General features: G+C 37.6%; 3 protein-coding genes across 5 annotated transcripts; all 3 read left to right on the top strand.

Moving 5' to 3' along the window:
• The first annotated feature begins 2,997 nt into the window (after positions 1-2,997).
• On the top strand, positions 2,998-4,295 carry LOC112183484 (protein DOWNSTREAM OF FLC). The gene is made up of 2 exons (XM_024321864.2): positions 2,998-3,248; positions 3,751-4,295. The coding sequence occupies exons 1-2, from the start codon at positions 3,092-3,094 to the stop codon at positions 4,080-4,082; spliced, it is 489 nt and encodes a 162-aa protein (XP_024177632.1). The 5' UTR covers positions 2,998-3,091; the 3' UTR covers positions 4,083-4,295.
• Positions 4,296-11,026: 6,731 nt separating this feature from the next.
• Positions 11,027-15,936, top strand: LOC112189371 (2,3-bisphosphoglycerate-dependent phosphoglycerate mutase 1). 3 transcript variants are annotated; one of them, XM_040513908.1, is made up of 9 exons: positions 11,027-11,224; positions 11,325-11,378; positions 12,097-12,338; positions 12,457-12,680; positions 13,635-13,753; positions 13,832-13,988; positions 14,103-14,204; positions 14,289-14,408; positions 14,703-14,898. In XM_040513908.1, exons 3-9 carry the CDS (start codon positions 12,098-12,100, stop codon positions 14,751-14,753), a joined length of 1,014 nt encoding a protein of 337 aa, XP_040369842.1. In that variant the 5' UTR covers positions 11,027-11,224; positions 11,325-11,378; position 12,097; the 3' UTR covers positions 14,754-14,898. The 3 variants fall into 3 exon arrangements, with proteins under 3 accessions (XP_040369842.1, XP_040369841.1, XP_040369843.1); XM_040513909.1 differs by lacking the exons at positions 11,325-11,378; positions 14,703-14,898 and adding exons at positions 15,147-15,206; positions 15,511-15,936 and having other exon boundaries at positions 11,032-11,224; XM_040513907.1 differs by lacking the exon at positions 11,325-11,378 and having other exon boundaries at positions 11,029-11,224; positions 14,703-14,897.
• Positions 15,937-17,587: 1,651 nt separating this feature from the next.
• LOC112184024 (aspartic proteinase CDR1) lies at positions 17,588-19,152 on the top strand. Its single transcript, XM_024322321.1, has 2 exons — positions 17,588-18,044; positions 18,299-19,152. The coding sequence occupies exons 1-2, from the start codon at positions 17,588-17,590 to the stop codon at positions 19,150-19,152; spliced, it is 1,311 nt and encodes a 436-aa protein (XP_024178089.1).
• The last annotated feature ends 284 nt before the right edge of the window (positions 19,153-19,436 follow it).

Raw genomic sequence — 19,436 nt, 5'->3', positions numbered from 1 at the left:
GACACATATTGGTATTGGTATTTAATAAGTCCCTATATTCTGATAAATCAATTTTACCCTCTCATTTGTCAAGATTATGTGTATATGTTAAACAAATAAAACAAAAAATAACAAAGGGTGTCATTTGCTCTATGAAATGATACTGTTATCAAAGTGTGTCTAATAAGAGGTTGGCTATCTAGTAGCCAATCTTCTAGTAGTGATTCCTTTAATTGAGGGCTACGACCATTAATCAATCCCAACCTAAGCATATCATATAAACAAGGTTTTAAATTTCTCCCAAACTGCCGAAATTTCCGTAATTTTAAAGTACCGAAACAAAATTCATATACTATATCATTTCCGTTAGGAGTTTCCTAAAATTTTCTGATATTTTCTGTACATTTCTGCGCAATTCTTAATTTCTGAAATATCTACATACATAAAATATATTTAAAAATTCACAACGAAATTTTGTCAGAAATTTCAGTGAAATTTGTATGTCACCGACAATGATTTTTTTTTACTTGATACTTTCATAGAGAAAATATTTTTCATTATTATTATTTTTTTATATATATTATTTATTTATTTATTATTATTATTTTATTTTTTTTGCAATCAAGTTGAATACAATAAAAAACATTTTTTCTTTTATTTACTAGAAAGTTCATGAATGCTCCAACCACACCATGATTCCTTCTTGCTTCGTCTTAAATGTTGTATGCTTCATACAATAAAACACCATGTTGGGTTACTCCACAATATCTGATATATGGATTGCATGTGGGAAGAGATCAACACACATACAATACCCATGTGATGAAGTACCCAAATCATTTCCAAAATTTATGTACTTGGGAGCAGTATTGTATGATACTAAATGGAAGCAGTTCAACCAGCTAGGTGCGCTCCGCTCAGTTGTAAATTTCTAATTATTAGCGAAAAAATGGTGATGGCCAAGCCTCCCACTGGGTTCTAGCCATAAAAATAAAATGTAAATCACATTCACATTATCAATATACAGCACATTTATAATTACACATAGATAAAAACACTAGATTAGAAACCTACGACAATACTAGGTTTTTACTCATCCACATTAAATATCATAATTCTATTATACATGTATAATTTTAGAGAAATTATATTGTAAAAACGTTTATTATAGGTTAGTTTTGTCTATGTAAAATTTTCATTCAAAAATATCATTTTATAAGTGCAATTAATGTGATTTCTTTATTTTTAACCGAAATTTCTACCGAAATCAAAACCGAAACCGAAATTTGAATCCTTGCATATAAAGAATTGATGGAAGGTAGCAAGCTCAAACTTCGCTGTCATGCATATGTATCCAGCAAAAGAACAATTTCTGAAAATGTCACTCAAAGATTCAGAATCCTTCCCACAGAGAACACATTTAGAAGCCAAGGCAATACCTATTTTTGGCATATACCTTCACAATACTTTACCCTATAACTGTCATCACAATTGCCATATTATAAAAAAAACAATGATATAATTTTTCATAATCAGAGAACCCTTCTAACGTACGCTTGTGTCACCAATTCTCTACTTGGAGAACTCACTTCTCGTGGGACTATCGATTTCTTTTAAACCAAATTTAATAAGTAGAATAAGTAAACTATTCCGACCTTCTCTTTAACTAAGAGGATTACAAGGGTCAAGAAGTCAAGGAAAAAACAAGCGTTTTCCAAGATTTACCTGAAATACTTTCTTTTTCAAAACTAATTGAGATATGTAGTTGATTACACAGCAATATAGCATGTAATGAATATGGAAGGTAGAAAGAGAAATATTAAAGAAGGAGGTTGATAGTATTCCTCATCTAGTTTTTAATTTTTTAGTAAATTAACCTTTATATAAATACTTGATCCCATGTGAGAATACACCATTTCTAAATCCTGAACTCCTGACCCAAGAATTGTGCATCTATATACATATAGTCACATGCTTTTCGATCTTCACTGTTACCCCGAAACCATCCCCGCAATAGAAGCAAAATAGTATTCCAGCCATTAATGAAAGATGTTGTATACGAAGCTTTTGTCTCTAGGATCCACAGCATGCACCATAATTCTTACTATTATTTTGTAAAACTTAATCAGCTCAAACTTTTATGACCTTGGATCTGCGTTGGCAAATTATATTATTTGATGCTTCCTCGTCCATTACTCCAGCACATGCACATGCACGTAGAAATGCATATATCATTTACCTTGTCAATGCTGCTTTCGCAGTATTCTGGGTAGGTGAGGAGGTTATTAGAAAATCTTGTGACACAATTTTTCGAGTGAACTTCTGTTGTACTCTCCGAAATTACTAATCATCTATGATCCACGGACCACGGACATACTTTCACTTGTCATCCATTTTACTTTAATTTCATTGTTATTAGCTGACCAAAGTTGAAAGTTATCGTTGAAGTTGCCACAAAATGATGGAAATTAAAACAAGTAATTCAAAGAAAAACTAATTGGTAAATTATCTTAATTAGCAATGGCTTCTTAAGTATGCCACAAATTATTCCTTTACATATTGTAGATAAATAATATAGAATTTAATACGGTATATTATTGATGTGCGAACTTACAGTTTAATGTTCAGATTGAAGTAAATCAACACTAAACTTTTCTATTTGTTTTGATTAAACAGAAAAGTAGAAATTAAAATGCAAACTCGAGTGCGGATATCACAGATACTCGAGTTTATTGTCATATTGTAAATTTTCAAAATCCTAAACCCCTAACATTGACCAATTAATAAATTAGTTTGAGCCCTACAAACTAAACTATTATAAAATGTGGGCAAGAAATGACATCTCACTCCTTTGCAATTAATGTCAAACGGAGGAAAGGGCACAAGAAATGGTCCGCAAGACGCTCTTTCTTTGCTTGAATGGCGGTGCACGTGACCGACCACCCCACTGGTATGTGTGTGCTTCCAAGACTCCAAGCTAGACTTTCACTATATGAACAGAGCGATCTCCCATTCGCTTTCACTTTGTTCTTCTAGTTTCACATTTCAGTTTCGTCGGGTCTTTCCCTTCTAGCTAGCTCCCACATAATCACTCTGTTTATCTTTGAAGGCGATGGCAGTGTCTAGGGTGCTGGTGTTGCTTGCTCTCTGTGTGCTTCCGGCACTTGCCAGTGCAAAAACCGTGGGCAAACCCTTCCATGTCCAAGGTCGCGTCTACTGCGACACTTGCCGCTGTGGTTTCGAGACCTCTGCCACCACTTATATTGCTGGTATGTGCACCTTCTTCCATAGTCCATATATAGTACGCACACCGCCCCTAAATGACTTGTTTTCCTGGTTTGAGATTATTAGTAGTTCAACAGGCTAGACTAACATGCATGTGTCCGGTAAGGTCCCATTTATATCGTCAATGAGTAGAGCTAGGCACCAACTAGTGCAAAATGGTTTGTTTAGATCGATGTTCATAAGAAATACTTCAGTTTAAAGTTGTTGTAGAACATAAGCTGGTTGCGTTAGTGTTTAATCATTTGCATTGATTAATTAAATAGATCGAATTAGGGTTGACTAGTATTTGATACAAAACACAAAAGTAACGTACACGATAACTAATTTGTCGATCGCTAACGCGAATTACCATCTGTTATGATGCAAATGCTAGCAGAACCATCACCATTCTATATCATTAATTTGTGTGCGATCGGTAAAAAGAGTTCAATCTCCAGCATTACTTAATTTCAATTGATAATTATATATGGTGTGCTTTTTAATTAGGTGCAAGGGTGAGAATTGAGTGCAAATACAGGAAAAGCTTGAGCCTTGCATACAGTGTAGAGGGCGTGACCGACGCAACTGGAACATACCACATTTTGGTTGAAGACGACCACGAGGATCAGATTTGCGAAACGGTCCTCATTAGCAGCCCAATCAGTGACTGTAAATCAGCTGACCCCGGACGTAGCCGTTCCAACGTGGTACTTACCCGCTTCAACGGCGTTGTTAAGGCCAAGCGTTTTGCAAACAACATGGGGTTCTTCAAGGATCAGGAATTGCCTGGGTGTTCCCAACTGCTCAAGCAATACTTGAACTACGATCAGCAGGAATAGAAGAGCTAGCTATCTAGTCCTTCTTATTGTTAGTCCTTTATACATTGATCTATATATTTTTGATTTCATTTGGGTTGTTCTTAGTTGTTGTTATCTAAATCATTGATCTCAATGATTCTGTGTTGGGTGTCGCTTTTCGATCTTTATTTTGTGGACATTGCATTAATCCCTCTTGATTAATCCGAGACTATAAAATGTACTTTGGTCGCTTAACTGTGGCTCTCAATATGGTCGAGCTAATCCTTCCTGCTACCATCACCTAGCTCAGGCAAGTCAAATAATATTTGATTTACGTAATTTAAGAACTTCATAATTTACTACAAACATATACAAAGTTACAAACTCTACAGTTGAAGGCACTTTTTTCTCTAAGTTGTTGCATTACATGTTCTCTTGCTTTCACTTTACTTTTAACTTCATTGGCTCCCCTATCCATTTCACTGGAATAACACCAATTTCGTGCGGGATCGACAACAATTTTCTCAAGCGAAACAGCACTCTCTATTAATTACAACAGGCATCGGCAGCACTCTCTATTAATTACAACAGGCATCGGCATTAGTGTGTGGTATCATTCCTTATAATTCAAGGATGATTCTTCATCTTTCTGATGTGGGATTCCAAATGGCTCTAATCTAAACCATATTTTTCCAACACGACCATGGTATCCACCTATTTCTACTATCTTCAGGTGATGATAGTGGTGGTTCGCACATTTTTCCATTTCTTGTATCTCCCTAGACCTTGGGCTTTCCCGCGTCAAAAAAAAAAAAAAAAAAAAAATTAAAAACTTGTTACTCAAACTTTTGCCTGAAAAACAGTTTAGTCCATTGCCTTTTAATTAAGTAGCAAATTACCACTACCTACACTTTTAACCCATAAATTACCATCAGCAAGCCTTTTTTTTTTTAATTCCCATGTGCTAGTGTGCAAGGCCCATGTGCAAGGTATTATCCATTGCGGTCAGATTCCTTTCATTTTTTAATTATTTCTACTGACAAGTAAATTACGAAACTGCTCTTGTGATTTGGATAATGTGAATTAACACTACTGAATGTCAGTAGCATTATGTAAAAAGAATATCTCTACATTCCATCTTTGTTTTTCTTAGAAACAACTCATTTATTTAATAATTCCAAAAACTATTTGTACATATTACAATATGAAACTTGGACACTATCATTTATCTCTGGTTTTGCTGCTTCCGCATACAAGCAGTAGTGTACTGAGGATTAGTAGTATGTCACCCCCAGCAGTATACTGACTCTCAGTAGTGTACTGATTCGCAGTAGTGTGATGGCCCCCAGTAGTATACTAGCCTGGCCTTCTCGCGTTTGCTCACTTCAGCATTGCTTTCATTAGCTCCATCCTAATCCAATAAGAAAGTACCACAAACCCAAAACTAAAGCATTACACAACACCATTAATCCAATAAGAAAGTACCATAAACACAAAACTAAAGCTACTGACCCTCAATACAAAACTGAGAATCCACCAAATACAGGGAAAAAAAATTGAAATTCAATTTTATTCGGCACCAATTATTTGGTCATACTTTCAGATAAAAAACCAGTGAAATAGCTTACCCATGCCAAAACCTGTGACAACATGAGGCTAAAGGTATTGACCCTCAGAATTTCTCAACCAAATCTGGATTCGCAGCCTTGCTTCGCCGAATTCGTAGCCTCCATTCGCCGACTTCGCAGCCTCGGTTCACCAGTTGCTTTGGAGCCTCGGTTCGCCGGATTCGCCGCCGTTGCTTCGTAGCCTTGCTTCGCCGGATTCGCAGCCTCCCATCGCCAGTTGCTTCGCCTCCTCGATCCGCCAGCTACTTCGTCCCTTACCTTCGTCGGAGCCCTAGATCGATTTAGGGAGGATTTGGATTTTGGGATGGTTTGATTTTAGAACCGATCTGATTTTGGGAGAAATGGGTTATGTGAGCTGAGTCTCAGTGGCATGTTTTGTAATTTTCCTAATATTTGAGTGTTTTTTCTATAAAATGGGCTGACAGCCTGTTTCAATTATTGGCCGCATGGGCTATTGGTTTTGGAGTCTGCTATTGGTAAATAGTAGTGTCATTTTGTAGTTATTGGTAAAAAGCTATTAAATTAAACTAGATAGTCCTTATTTTTTCTAATTCTCACACAACAGCCTAAAATTACTATTATATCCCCACTTCCTTTTTTTATTTCTTCTCTCTTTTTATTTATTTATTCTCTCTCTCTCTCTCTCTCTCTCTCTCTCTCTCTCTCTCTCTCTCTCTCTCTCTCTCTCTCTCTCTCTCTCTCTCTCTCTCGGAGAGTTGGTGTAGGCATACTCCGCCATTAGTGCAGACCATCGTCCTCGACCCGATTCCCCTGTCGCCTAGTCTACAACGTCTAAAGCCTCTCCTGCGACTCCCATAATGACGAGAAGACCAACATGTCTTTTCAGTCTACCCCCGTCCTCAGCCCCGTCGATTCCCCTCACCACTCCCAAGCCCTTGTCGGTTGCCACTCCCGCGACTCCTCCGCCATCATATGATTCAAAAAACAAACTATATCCCAATTCCAATTGGTATATCAACATAAATCCATCACATTATCACCTCTACAGAAAGCTAGACAGAAACAAACACTAACCTAAAGCCAAAGAACCCGACTTGGTGCTCAATCCAGAACCCAGCCCACCACTGTACCCATAACCTCAACCTCTCCAACAACACCCTCTCCGGTTCTTTGTACAAAGGTCTGAAAAACTTTAAGCAATTGTAGAGACTAATACTCGCTGGAAACAAATTCACCTGCGAAATTCTAAAATTCCAGTCGGAATTTTGTTCGATATGGAAAATCTCCTCCAATAGACCTCTCTAACAACGGCTTCACTGGATCGGTGCCGGAGAATTTCGGTGACCTGAAGTCTCTCTCATGCATGCTCAACCTCTCGTTTAAATCACTTTTCCGACACGATTTCGAAATCACTGGAAGATTTATCGGTGTCGATGAGCTTTGATTTCTGCAAAAACCAAGCCCTGAGTTCCTCGGGTAACCCAAATTCCTCGCCCAGATCCTATAACAACACACAAGGTCGTGATCTTCATTGCGACAAAGGTGGTGATCTGTACCGGATATTGGGGAGGGAGAGAGAGAGTTTTAGGGTTTTGTTTTTAAGAGGAGAGAGAGAAAGAGCTGAGAGAGAAGTAGAAAAAATAAAAATAATAAATAAAAAGAGAAAAAAAATTATTTAAAAAATTGAAAAAATAATAGTCAATTTAGGCTTATTGTGGACCTGTTGTGTGAGAATTAGAGAGAATAAAGATTATTTAGTTTAATTTAAAAGGCGAGAGACTAAACTATTTTTCAGGCAAAAATTTGAAGAGTAACAAATATTTAATCCAAAAAAAAAAAAAACAAACGAGTTGGCAAATGAGGAGATGCCTTCATGAAAGAAGCTAAATAATAAATAGCCCATTCATAATCTGCAACAACCATGGGCTCTAAATGCTCAACGTTTGCTAACATATATAGGAAATGTAGGCTGCTCCCCTGACATCCAGGGTGAGACTTTGTATCTGAGAAAGAAACATGATGGGTGGGTGAAGAAATGAAATAGGTTTACGGATTTTGAAAGGAAGAAGGGTAATTGTGATTAATTTATGAATCTACACACTCTTGCGATTCTAAATCATTTTAAACAAAGTTGATGATGTGACTTATCATGTCATGTCATTTATTTCATTATTTGTAACTACAATTTTTTTTTTGAGTAAATGAAGATTTCATTTATAATCGCAGGCCAGAACGACACTTACAAATTTCCCGAAAAATGGGAATCATGCACCATTCACTTAAGACATTGAAGCTCATTTAAACAAGGAGCTTAGCAAACTACAACATTATCCTACAAAGAGATAATTTTGTGTGAAAACTTCCTTTGCCAATGCGCTCAATTGCTGTGCGCCAGAAGCTTCCATTATCAAGATGTAAAGAGATAACATCATAATCTACAGGCTAAAAAAGTCAACCATAGACGTAGTTTGTTGGATAAAGTCAACTGTGTCCCAAATACGAAACCCTAGGGAACTAAAGCACAAGATCTTGGTCCACAAAAGGGCCCAAATCCAAGCAACATCTGCAAAGACTGTGGACATCCAAAATTCCTTGGGCCTTAGCCTCGGCTTGAGCCGCCCAAATGATCTGGGCACCCGGCTCCTAAGCAGCCATTCTCCTGTAGCCATCTTGGTCCCGGCCGCCGCTGCTGCTGCAACACCTGTCACACCTGCAAATCGATGCGTCGTCGGCTGCTACCTTGGACCAACCACCGATTTCGCCGCCACCAGCCACCATGATCTCCCTTCCGGCTTCGCAACTCTCAGCCTCCATCCCTAGCTGAAGCAAAACCACTCTTCCTTCTCTGCCGCCTGCAGCACCAGGCTCAAACCACAACCACCTTGTTGCCTAACAGCTGCAGAGGCTATGATCCGATCCTTCGCCACTATCACATCTAGAATCATACGTCGAACTCCACCATTCTTTAGTCGCCCTCTAGGAGGTCGGATCCGACCCGGATTCTCATTCGGTTTCCAACTTGAGAGGCCACCAACGCCATTGTGGTGAGGCACGATGGAACTCGATAATATAGCCTCTTTGAGGGAGAAAACTGGTTGGAGAATCGCTGAAGTAAACTGACGTTGAAGGGCAGTAAGACGACGGGAGGCAGAGATGCTACTGCTTATTGATGGTGACAAAAACCATGGATGGAGTCCCCAGCCATGACGGCTAGGGTTAGCAAGGAGGTGGAGAGCCATTTTTACAAGCATATTCTATATGGCTATGAGGTAATGACAATATTGATTACTTGTGTTTGTTATTTTTGTGACTACAAAATTGATACACAAGTTGGTGCCTCAAATATTGTCAAAAATTGTCTCGAAATAATAGATCGAACAGATTTTGATACACATAGCCACCAACTATAAATCGGAAAATTTAAGCCAATAAAATCCTGCCAAAGACTGTGCCTGAATAAATGGAAGCAATTATTAGCCATCCCCTGTCCCCAAAATGTAGGAAACAAAGGCAGTTGCCTAGAGAGCCTCCAGCAGCTAAACTTTCTCCAAGTTCTTATTTTGGCTGTGGCTAGCTATCAGGATTCAGGAGCTCCCTTCCTCTAAATATGCTCCATTTCCAACTCTATATAAGCTCTTAACATTGCATTTCCTCTTCATCAACAGCGGGCCTGTATCTCTTTCTTCGTCTACATTCTACACATACAAAGATCAACATGGACCGTTCAATACGTCTAGCTGCCTTCCTTCTCGTCCTGGTTCTCATGGGAACTGGTATTGTTCAGTTTCCCTCTTGTTAATTACTTTGATCAATTAATCATTGTAACTTAAGAAGTTATTAGCTAGGCACGTATTAACTTATTGTATGCATGCTAATGTTGGTAGAGATGGGGCCGACAATTGTTGCCGGGGAAAATCTGAGGACATGTGATTCTCCGAGTGGCAAGTTCAAGGGACCTTGCATTATAAGTAGCAACTGCGCACTTACCTGCCAAAAAGAAGGCTTCGCCGGCGGCCATTGCCGCGATTTCCTACGAAAATGCTACTGCGCTAAACCTTGTTAGGTAGATTGTTCAATATATGTATAGCATAGACTTTCGCTAATATTATACGTGCATAAATAATGAGCATATGTGAGCACTGGGTTTGTGATTATATGTTCTTGTTCTTCCAAGTGAACATTGCACACATATTAGGGCTGCCACTTGGTTTGGTAATTACCAAACTAACCGAATACTAAATAATACTTTAAGTTTGGTAAACCGACTTTTTGGTAACTGAGACCGATAAAATCGAAATCGAAAATTACCGAAAAAGTTGGTTTAATTTTGGTAAATACCGAGTCTACCGATTATCTAAATATATTAGCTTTATATATTATGGTTTTCAATACACATACATGTATATTAAGAAATAAACATAAAAATTTTCATAATAGTATGAACGTTACTCAATATACTACATTAATAGTACATATATTTTAAGTAACCTGGTCCAAGATGGTTAAATAACCTAATTTTATTGAAAATGGCTAAAATTTGATGTCATGTATACAAAAGAAAGCTATGATTAGTAGATAAATACAAAGTTTACGGCTATAAAATTGAAAAACCTAATTTTGTTCGTTTTAATTTATATTACAAAGAATTAGTTGTTCTAAAGTTGGTAATATCGAAAACTGAAATGCCGAATTTGGTAGATATGATTAAAAACCGAAATTTTTGGTTGGTAATTGGTACCTCAATTTTTGAAACCGAAAACTTTAGTTTTGAAGTTGGTAATACCTAGCTATAACCGATTCAAACCGATAGAGTGACAGCCCTAGCGCGTATGCATGACTTACTTTGGCTAGTTAAAAGAAAGATCGTTGACCAAAAGAGAAAATAAAGTTAGCAGAAAGATTGGAACTAAGAAGACGCCTCTCTATCCATATTGATAACCACCAAGGGTCCAAGACCAATATCACATATACAATGAAAAGAACATGAGATCTGATTACACGACAAATTTTTGGTGCATTATATATTACGTGATCACCTTAATTTCAAACGTCTCTCGTGCGCACGGTAAACCCGCTTCATACAATGAGAAAGTAGTTTCCTGCATGTTCTACTATTATATAAAGTTCGTCTAAACTATACACTGAGGTACGTATCTACATACATAGTAAAGAGAGTGTTTTTAGTTTAGAGTTGGCCGATCTTTGATAATTTTATTTATGATCGTTTATAAATTATTTATAAGTACTAAAATCCTCCACAATCAAAATAAAATTAAAATATATATGTATATATATAATTTTGGATATCTCCGATTTTAAAATCGAAGAGGCCCCATTAATGTTGGAAGTTGAATTCCAATCGACAGAAGAAGAAAAAAAATTTAAAAAAATGTTCAAATTGAAAGAGGATACTTCCCCAATACGACGTCGTCACGTTCCGAGCTATTGAAGAGTTATAGCGTGGTTAAAGCCGAAAGGAACAGCCACCTCTGTGTGTTCCCCCGCTAATTCGTAAAGAGCGCCATCTCTGATTCCCACAAGCCATTCGATCCCTCTAAACCCATTTTGGATCAACTCAGCTCCCTAATTGTTCATGTGAGTTTTTGCTGTTTCTTTCTTTCCCTTTTGTTTCAAGCATGATCCTTTATTGTTTTTCTTTGGATTCTTTTATTCTTAATTGGGAACCGCATTTCAGATAAACTGGAATGAAATAAAACCTGTTGCTGGCTTTGATCTTCAGTTCAGTTAGGTGGGTTGTGTTGTGTAGATAAATTTGAGAATCCATGGTTGGTAAAGTAACGTGCTTTAAATTTGTGAATACTTAGCTTACTGAAGCAGGAACATCCAATTAGATCATAAAGTTATAAGCTTTTTGATGGAATCAGATTCCATTTCCTGAACTGCACATTAGTTTTATTAGTCACTAACAATTCTGTGACTTTGTTGTTTGAAAGATATAGTTTTTTTTTTTTTTGAGAGAGAGAGAGAGATAAAGAAGGGGTTGATTTTGGGGAGCTGAGCTACAGTGGAAGTGTTTTGGGGCATTTGGAAATGAGGAACAAAAGAGAATTTGAGTGGGGATGAGGTTGACATCTTGTGGGGAAAGAGTCTGCTTCAATTACTTTGGTTTTGAGAAATAGCTTCTTTTTTTTTTGCTATTCAGTTAGACTGGAATGTTGCAGTTTATTGTTGTTGTTGTTGTTATGCTTGGTGTTTCTTTCCTCTTTGTTTGCTGTGTTGTCTCATGTATCTAGGAGTTCTTATCAGTGAATGTCTATTTCGCTTGTGTTTTTCTTTTAAATCAATAAACATCTGTTACTTATCAACAAAGAAAATAAACGAGCTTACTGAGGGTGTCTCCAACGTTCTGTCCTTTACTATTTTCCAAAAGAGCAGAAAATGTTTGTTCAATTTGGTTCAAAGCACTGTTTGATTTTGATTTGACTGGCTTATTGGATATCTAACAGAATGGTTGCCGCTGCTTTTCGCCACCCCGTTGGGATCATTCAGCTCCATGGTTCTCTTAGTGATGCTGGTTCTGCTAGCAAATGTGGGCATTCTTCTTTCAGATTTATCTCCAAGAATTTTGCAGTTGATGTTGCTTTGCTTGGAAAAGGACATTGTAGCTATAGACAGGGTCAACAGCATGTAGTTCGTGCATTATCTTCTCAGGCTCAAACTACTTGTCCAAGTTCATCCAGCTCCCATGGTATTACCATCAATTTTTTAGAGACATCAAAATGTGTTCATATTCTTTTAACACAAATTATACTTGTGTGAAATTTAGGCATTTTCTCTTAATTGTATTCCCATACTCTTCTTTGTAGTTGAGAGTGCTTTGATATTAATTCGTCATGGCGAATCTATGTGGAATGAGAAGAACTTGTTCACTGGTTGTGTTGATGTGCCTTTAACAAAGAGAGGTGTAGATGAAGCAATAGAAGCTGGTAAGAGAATTAGCAACATCCCTGTAGATATGATTTATACATCTTCGCTGATTCGTGCACAGATGACAGCCATGCTTACCATGACCCAACACCACTGCAAGAAGGTATCTTTGCTCAAATTTTAAGCTTATCATTGTAACATTTTGACTTTAGAAAATTCTAAATTGAAATAGATAGTTTTCAGCAGATAAGTGCTTCAAATGCAGAGGGCATTAAGCATCATGATATGATTATATCCTATTTATGGCAAGATTTGTACCTTGGACCTACCTCTACCCCTTCCTATCCCTTGATAGCTACCTGAAGCACATTGTTCATAATCCCTCCTACTAATTTAATTTCATAGACAACATCAATTTTTTGTGATTCCTTGCTCATTCCACTGACCTGTCATGTGTATGCATAGAATATTGCAGACAATTGTTTGAGATCAGAAAGTACAGTTTAAAGGAGTTTAAAAGTGTTTGAAGATAATAAGTACTAACCATATGGGACTATTACTATTCATATTATATGCAGTTATCCATCTCAGACTTTTGGTTGTTATCACTGGAGATGTTTGCCTAAATGTTCTTATTGTGCTTTTATCAACCACTAATGGACACTGTTCTCTGTTGCTACATGCTGATGACTATAAATAAGCACTCTATGAACATCCCCAGCAATGGTGACTGGTTGCTGATCTCGTTGGTTATGCTCTTTAGAGTTTGTCCACCATAGGTTTAAATAGAAAACATATACTTTAGCGACTAAAACCATTGTGGGCAGCTCAAAAGTCTTGAAATACTTATGTTGTGCGCTTAGGGTCAAACAGGTTGGTCTTTTTTTGCTTTAATTTAAACTCCTATCCAATATCTTAAACATTGTAGCAAAAAAGACTTAACATGAAGATGTTACCGTGAGTTAAATGATTTATTATCTAGCTATTCTAACAGAGATAAATACTAAGTTTGATAATTGTGATTGCATATTTCTTAAGAAATACACACAATCTGTTATTCAATTTCTAATGTACCATGAAGGGAAGTTATATATATCATCCCAATTTATGGTTTCAGGTTCCAATCATTATGCACAACGAGAATCGACAGGCAAAGTCATGGAGTCAAATCTACAGTGAAGATACTGAGAAGCAATCAATTCCAGTTATAACTGCTTGGCAATTGAATGAAAGAATGTAATCTGTTCTTTCCCTTGCACATCATTTTACATTGAACAAATTTGAGTAAGTATTACTGGCTGTTGTCTTCTACAGGTATGGTGAATTACAGGGTCTCAATAAGCTAGAGACAGCTGAAAGATATGGAAAGGAACAAGTGCATGAGTGGCGTAGGAGTTACAATAGTCCTCCTCCCAATGGTGAGAGCTTGGAAATGTGTTCCCATAGAGCTGTAGCTTATTTTAAAGACCATGTAAGTAAACTATATTATTATAATATTTGGTATTTACATACAATGCCTATGAGGAGCTGAGTGCCGGTGATGTGTTACCGTTTAAGCACTTAATGAGAAGAAATTACATTGCAGATTCAACCACAACTACAATCTGGAAGGCATGTGATGGTTGCTGCCCATGGGAATTCATTAAGGTCTATAATCATGTATCTCGAGAATTTAACTTCTCTAGAGGTAACAACCTATATTTATAAAATGATTACCTGGGTAATACTTTATATTATCCAGAAATAACTCTTAGTACTTCATTGGAAACAGGTTGTTAACTTAGAATTACCAACTGGGCTACCACTGCTTTATATCTATAAGGAGGGGAAATTTATGAGGAGGGGAAGTCCAGTTGGACCTACAGAAGCTGGTGTTTATGCTTATACTGAGGTATGGACTCTCCGCTCCATCTATGTTGTTAAAATGCTCAAACTTTCAGCCAATTGTTTCTACCCTTACCTTATAACATCATGTAATTGCTGTCAAATTCGTTTCACTTACTACTGGGGTTTTGAAATTAATCAGAAAACATACTTAGTGGAATGAAAGAAGTAAATGCTCGGGGGAGGCAACCTAGTCTAGGGAGTAGCTGTCCTCCTTACTATGGCTTGGTAGTCCGACAGAGAAAATTTAGAATGCTCTTCTGCTATATTCTGTCTAAACTATCCCTTCCACATGTGGCAGCAATTAATAGTTCATGGCACTTGCCAAGCCAGCTCTCATAAGCCTGGTTGAGCTGAGCGCCATACGACTCTGGATTGGCTCAGATATTTAATCAATACCACCATGAAGTGGCTTGTCACATTTGCAACCCTATGGGCTTGAGAAATGTATGAGTGCACTGATATGCCTGTTAAATGGTCAGACATTTTTCTCGTCCTGCTAGTGACGTTATCTTTCGTTGTAGGTGTATAATGTGTCTCTAGTTCTCTCTTGTACTTTTGGTTGACAACAACAATTAAACCCCTTAAGTCAGGTAGGTTTAGGGTCAAAAATAGTTTTGTAATGAGTCAACAAACATTGTGTCTCTGACTCTGCTATATGCTTCTATATGTTTCTCTTTTTGCACTTATCCTTGATTCCTTGCAAAATATTTTATAAGCTGCTTGTTTCGATTTCTGCATGCAGAGCTTGGCCCTTTACAAGCAAACGTTGGATGAAAAGTTGTATTGAACCATATGAAAACAGGTAAGCTCCTTAATAGATCAACTGCCCTGAACGTTCTTACTTGTTGAAAGAATGGATGCTTTGTTTGTTCTTAGTCACATATATGCCCTGTTTACAGGGATAACTGTCTAAAAATTGGATTTCTAATGTTCTTTTGGCATGGATTGGTTGGGTAGTTCAATGTTCTTAAGAATCTGTGTTGTCTTATCCACCAGATATCTATTGAGCCGATATATATGATTTAGATCTTATCATTTCAAGTGTACCTTTTATCTTCTTAATAGAAAGTGTAACCATTATTTGCCTCATATATGTGTTTTTGCAGAGGCAACCTATTTTTACTCGGACTCAGGAGCGTATGAAACAATTGAATCCCATATGCAGTGAGTTCCATGCATGTATAAAATTACATGCCGCTGATTAAATGTCAAACTCAGACACTGAACATTACGAACCGGCCTTGCTGTGAAAGATTTTGTAGAACAAAAGGTTACATCATACTTAATGGCGTTGATCTCATAACCATCGTGTTAGAATTTGGTAATCTTACTCATTTTCAATGACTTTACTAGGTAGGCAATGGTTGACAATCTCAGAAGTAGATTTCTACTTTTCAAATTGGAGCTGTAATTTTATTTGACAACTTTGCTAGTAAAATAACTGCATCCAACTATGTCAGAGAAACTGAAGCATGGCTCAATTTGATTGTCGGGAATCTCATAGAAAGGATTATGAGTGTCCGACTTCATTCTGTCGCATCCTAGAGATGCAATGTGCAATGTATTTGCTTCCTCTTCTCAATTTCTTTTGGCTTATTGCCTTCTCTGTCACGTTTCAGACTAATCACGTCTAACTAGTGAGATTACAATATTATGCCATCAAACAATATATGAAATATCTCTCTGTATTTCAAAATGTACAAGAATTCTGAGCGATTATTGTCCATACATTTCTCAGCTTTTACCACAAATGTGCTGTAATGGCCCAGGATATTTTCTCATGAGGTTAATGACAATCTTGTACATATAAAGATGATCCCTCTTCCGCATTTTGGCAGATTCCTCGCCCCTGCATACATATGTTTAGGCAATCCACCCAAATCATATGCCATATAAATATGTTCCGTATTGCGTCTTACTCTTCTTTTTCATGAACAAGTCACACGCAAGTTGTTTCATCTGTCTTAAATAAGCCAGTCAAGTTGTTTCATCTGTCTTAAATAAGCCAGTCGAGCTTCATAAAGAATTATCTCGCAGAGGTTTTGCTAGCTTTGAAGTTGGTTCACTTGAAACTCGCAGTATTAAACAGAGAATAACACCTGTTTCAAATGAGATGTTGGAGAAATCAATATCCAATATATATGGATTCTTCAATTTTAGATTCGAGCAGCTGTGTTGCGCATTTATGCCTCTATTTGCTTCTGCAATATCTAACCTGTCTTCCACTCCGAATGATGTATAGTTGTGTATGTGCTATATATGGAATAGGGTTTGTTTTTATTTTCAAAATTAATTTAGTAGTAATTAACTGACATTCAAAGTATTTTTGTTATAATAACGGCAATAATATCTGAGGGCATGGTATAGGTGCTTGCTAATGCTAACTACTAGCTGGCTCTTGTGATTTGTGTGGAGGAGTGCACTTTCTCTACTAGTCTCAATGCTGATTTGGAGAATATTTTGCAATTAAGGTGACATTAATAAATATCTGTGTTTCAAACTTTCGATACATATACTCTAAACACTCCTATATAATTGCGTAGATTAATGTCACCAATTTTATTACATGTAGACATCGACATAGGATTACATTGCATGGACAATATTTACATGAAAAGGAAAATTCCAAAATTGATCTTTTGTAATAACATTGTACCTGTAATATTTATTATTATATACTATGAAGTGTAGATGATGATGGCCCAACATTTTTTTCGAGGTGTTTTTATTTTAATTTTTTTTTAATTTTGAGAATATTTGCGGTTAATCCTAGATGAGAAAATGGTAACAACTGTGATGGTTACCAAGTACAAACCTACACACACATTCAAATTAATTTCGCATTTGCAATTTGGTGTTCGACAAAAGTTGCAACTCAGAATCTCAGGTCAAATATGCTCTAAGAATCAATCATCCTCATGAAAAAAGAACGGTTTCAAAAGGCCACATTGATTATGGCAGTCTAAGAGACATTACACTAAACCATTGATTATGGCAGTCTAAGAGATATTACACTAAACCAGTTGATGCCCTTTGGTCTTTCACATCTCTAAACCCGTTGTCCATTGACCTTCCAATGACTATTACCTCGTTACTATAAACCAAGCAGTATAAAAGCTTTGTATATTAATCATCATCATCATCCATGTTTCAGCCCTTATTCTTTTACAGTATCACTAAACAATGGCATTAGCAGCTATTCTTGCATGCTTAAGCTTCATTCTTCTCTCATTTTCGGCAGAGGCTAGCTATGGTGGTTTCACTGTTGATCTTATACAGCGCGACTCACCGCTTTCCCCCTGGTACGACTCATCCACCACCCATTTCGACAGCTTGCACAACGCTTTCCGCCGCTCCATCTCACGTGCACATCGTTTCATCAAGCCAAGCACGAATACAATCGAATCCAAAATAGTCCCAAGTGGTGGAGAATACTTGATGAACATCTCCATGGGAAACCCACCGGTTGAGGTTCTCGGAATAGCTGATACGGGCAGTGATCTTGTCTGGACCCAATGCAAGCCATGCACGCAATGCTTCAACCAAAACCCACCTCTCTTCGATCCTAAGCGCTCCTCCACGTATCGAACCGTCCCCTGTCAGTCCAACTCATGCTCCAATCTTGAAGAAGCCTCTTGCGGTGTGTACAGTAAAACCTATTGATTTTATCTCCCTTAATCAAAGCTTTTCCTAAAGGGACTAAGGACCATCCATACACTATTTTCACTTGTATGATTTTCATAAGCTGTGTCATTTTGCACTTCAAAAATAATTTTCTTTGAGATTTGTATAGAATTGTATAGTGACATTTTATACGATAAGAAAATAGGCTTTCAGATTTCACTTGTTTTTTCATATAATTATGATTCCTAATTTCTCTCTTTGTTTGTATAGGTGGGGACCACGGTGACACTTGTGTGTACAGTTATCGTTATGGAGATCGTTCGTTCACTCGGGGGAGTCTAGCTCAGGAGACCATCACCATCGGCTCCGCTTCCGGTCGGCCGGTTTCCCTTCCGAAAATCATTTTCGGTTGTGGACATGAAAACGGTGGCACATTTGATGAGTCCGGCTCCGGCTTGATCGGTCTTGGCGCTGGTCCACTTTCTTTCATTTCTCAACTAAACGGAGGGAAATTTTCCTATTGCTTGGTACCCACGTCAGCTAAATCATCCGTTGCAAGCAAAATAAGTTTTGGTACTGCCGGAATAGTCTCAGGCGACGGTGCCGTCTCAACTCGTCTTGTTTCCAAACAACCCAACACGTTCTATTACCTTACTCTTGAAGCAATTAGCGTTGGAGAAAAGAGACTGTCCTACAAGACCAGCCAATCCACTAAGGCTGTTGCTGTCAGTTACGGTAGTGAGGGTAACATAATCATCGACTCCGGGACTACGCTGACCTTGCTTCCACCTGGGTTCTACAACGACGTCGTCTCGGCTTTGGAAGTGGCGATTAATGCAGAGCGTGTTAGTGATCCGAAGGGGGTTCTGAGTCTTTGTTTTAGAAGCAAAAGTGATCATGACATTGATGTCCCCGTTATCACTGCGCATTTTAGTGGTGCTGATGTGAAGTTGAACGCTTTGAACACGTTTGCTAGGGTGGAGGATGATATGGTTTGCTTTACGATGATTCCGTCTGATGACGTGGCGATCTTCGGAAACTTGGCTCAAATAAACTTCCTGGTGGGTTATGACCTTGAGGAAAGTACTGTGTCCTTTAAGCCAGCTGATTGCACCAAGCATTAGATTAACATCACATAGTGATTCTTCAAGCTTCTGCAATAATTTTCCTGTTAAGGGTAGTAGAAATATTGGATCAGAAAATTCGAAGGGTAATTATTATCTTTATGGCTGTTAGCTATGCATATTTATAGAGGTTTTGCCTTCAGATTATGCACAGCCATGCATATAACTTACAGCACTGTTCATGCACAAACAAAAACCTTGTCCACAGGGAAAAGTAGGCAAGTAGCCCATTCATCAATCCATAGTATCAAATTTTTGGAAAATTATAACATAGTTCTGGAATG

This window comes from Rosa chinensis, chromosome 2 (genome assembly GCF_002994745.2).
Source record: "Rosa chinensis cultivar Old Blush chromosome 2, RchiOBHm-V2, whole genome shotgun sequence".
NCBI lineage: Eukaryota > Viridiplantae > Streptophyta > Magnoliopsida > Rosales > Rosaceae > Rosa > Rosa chinensis.
The sequence above is the reverse complement of the archived record's forward strand: the minus strand, read 5'-3'. Positions and strand labels throughout refer to the sequence as shown.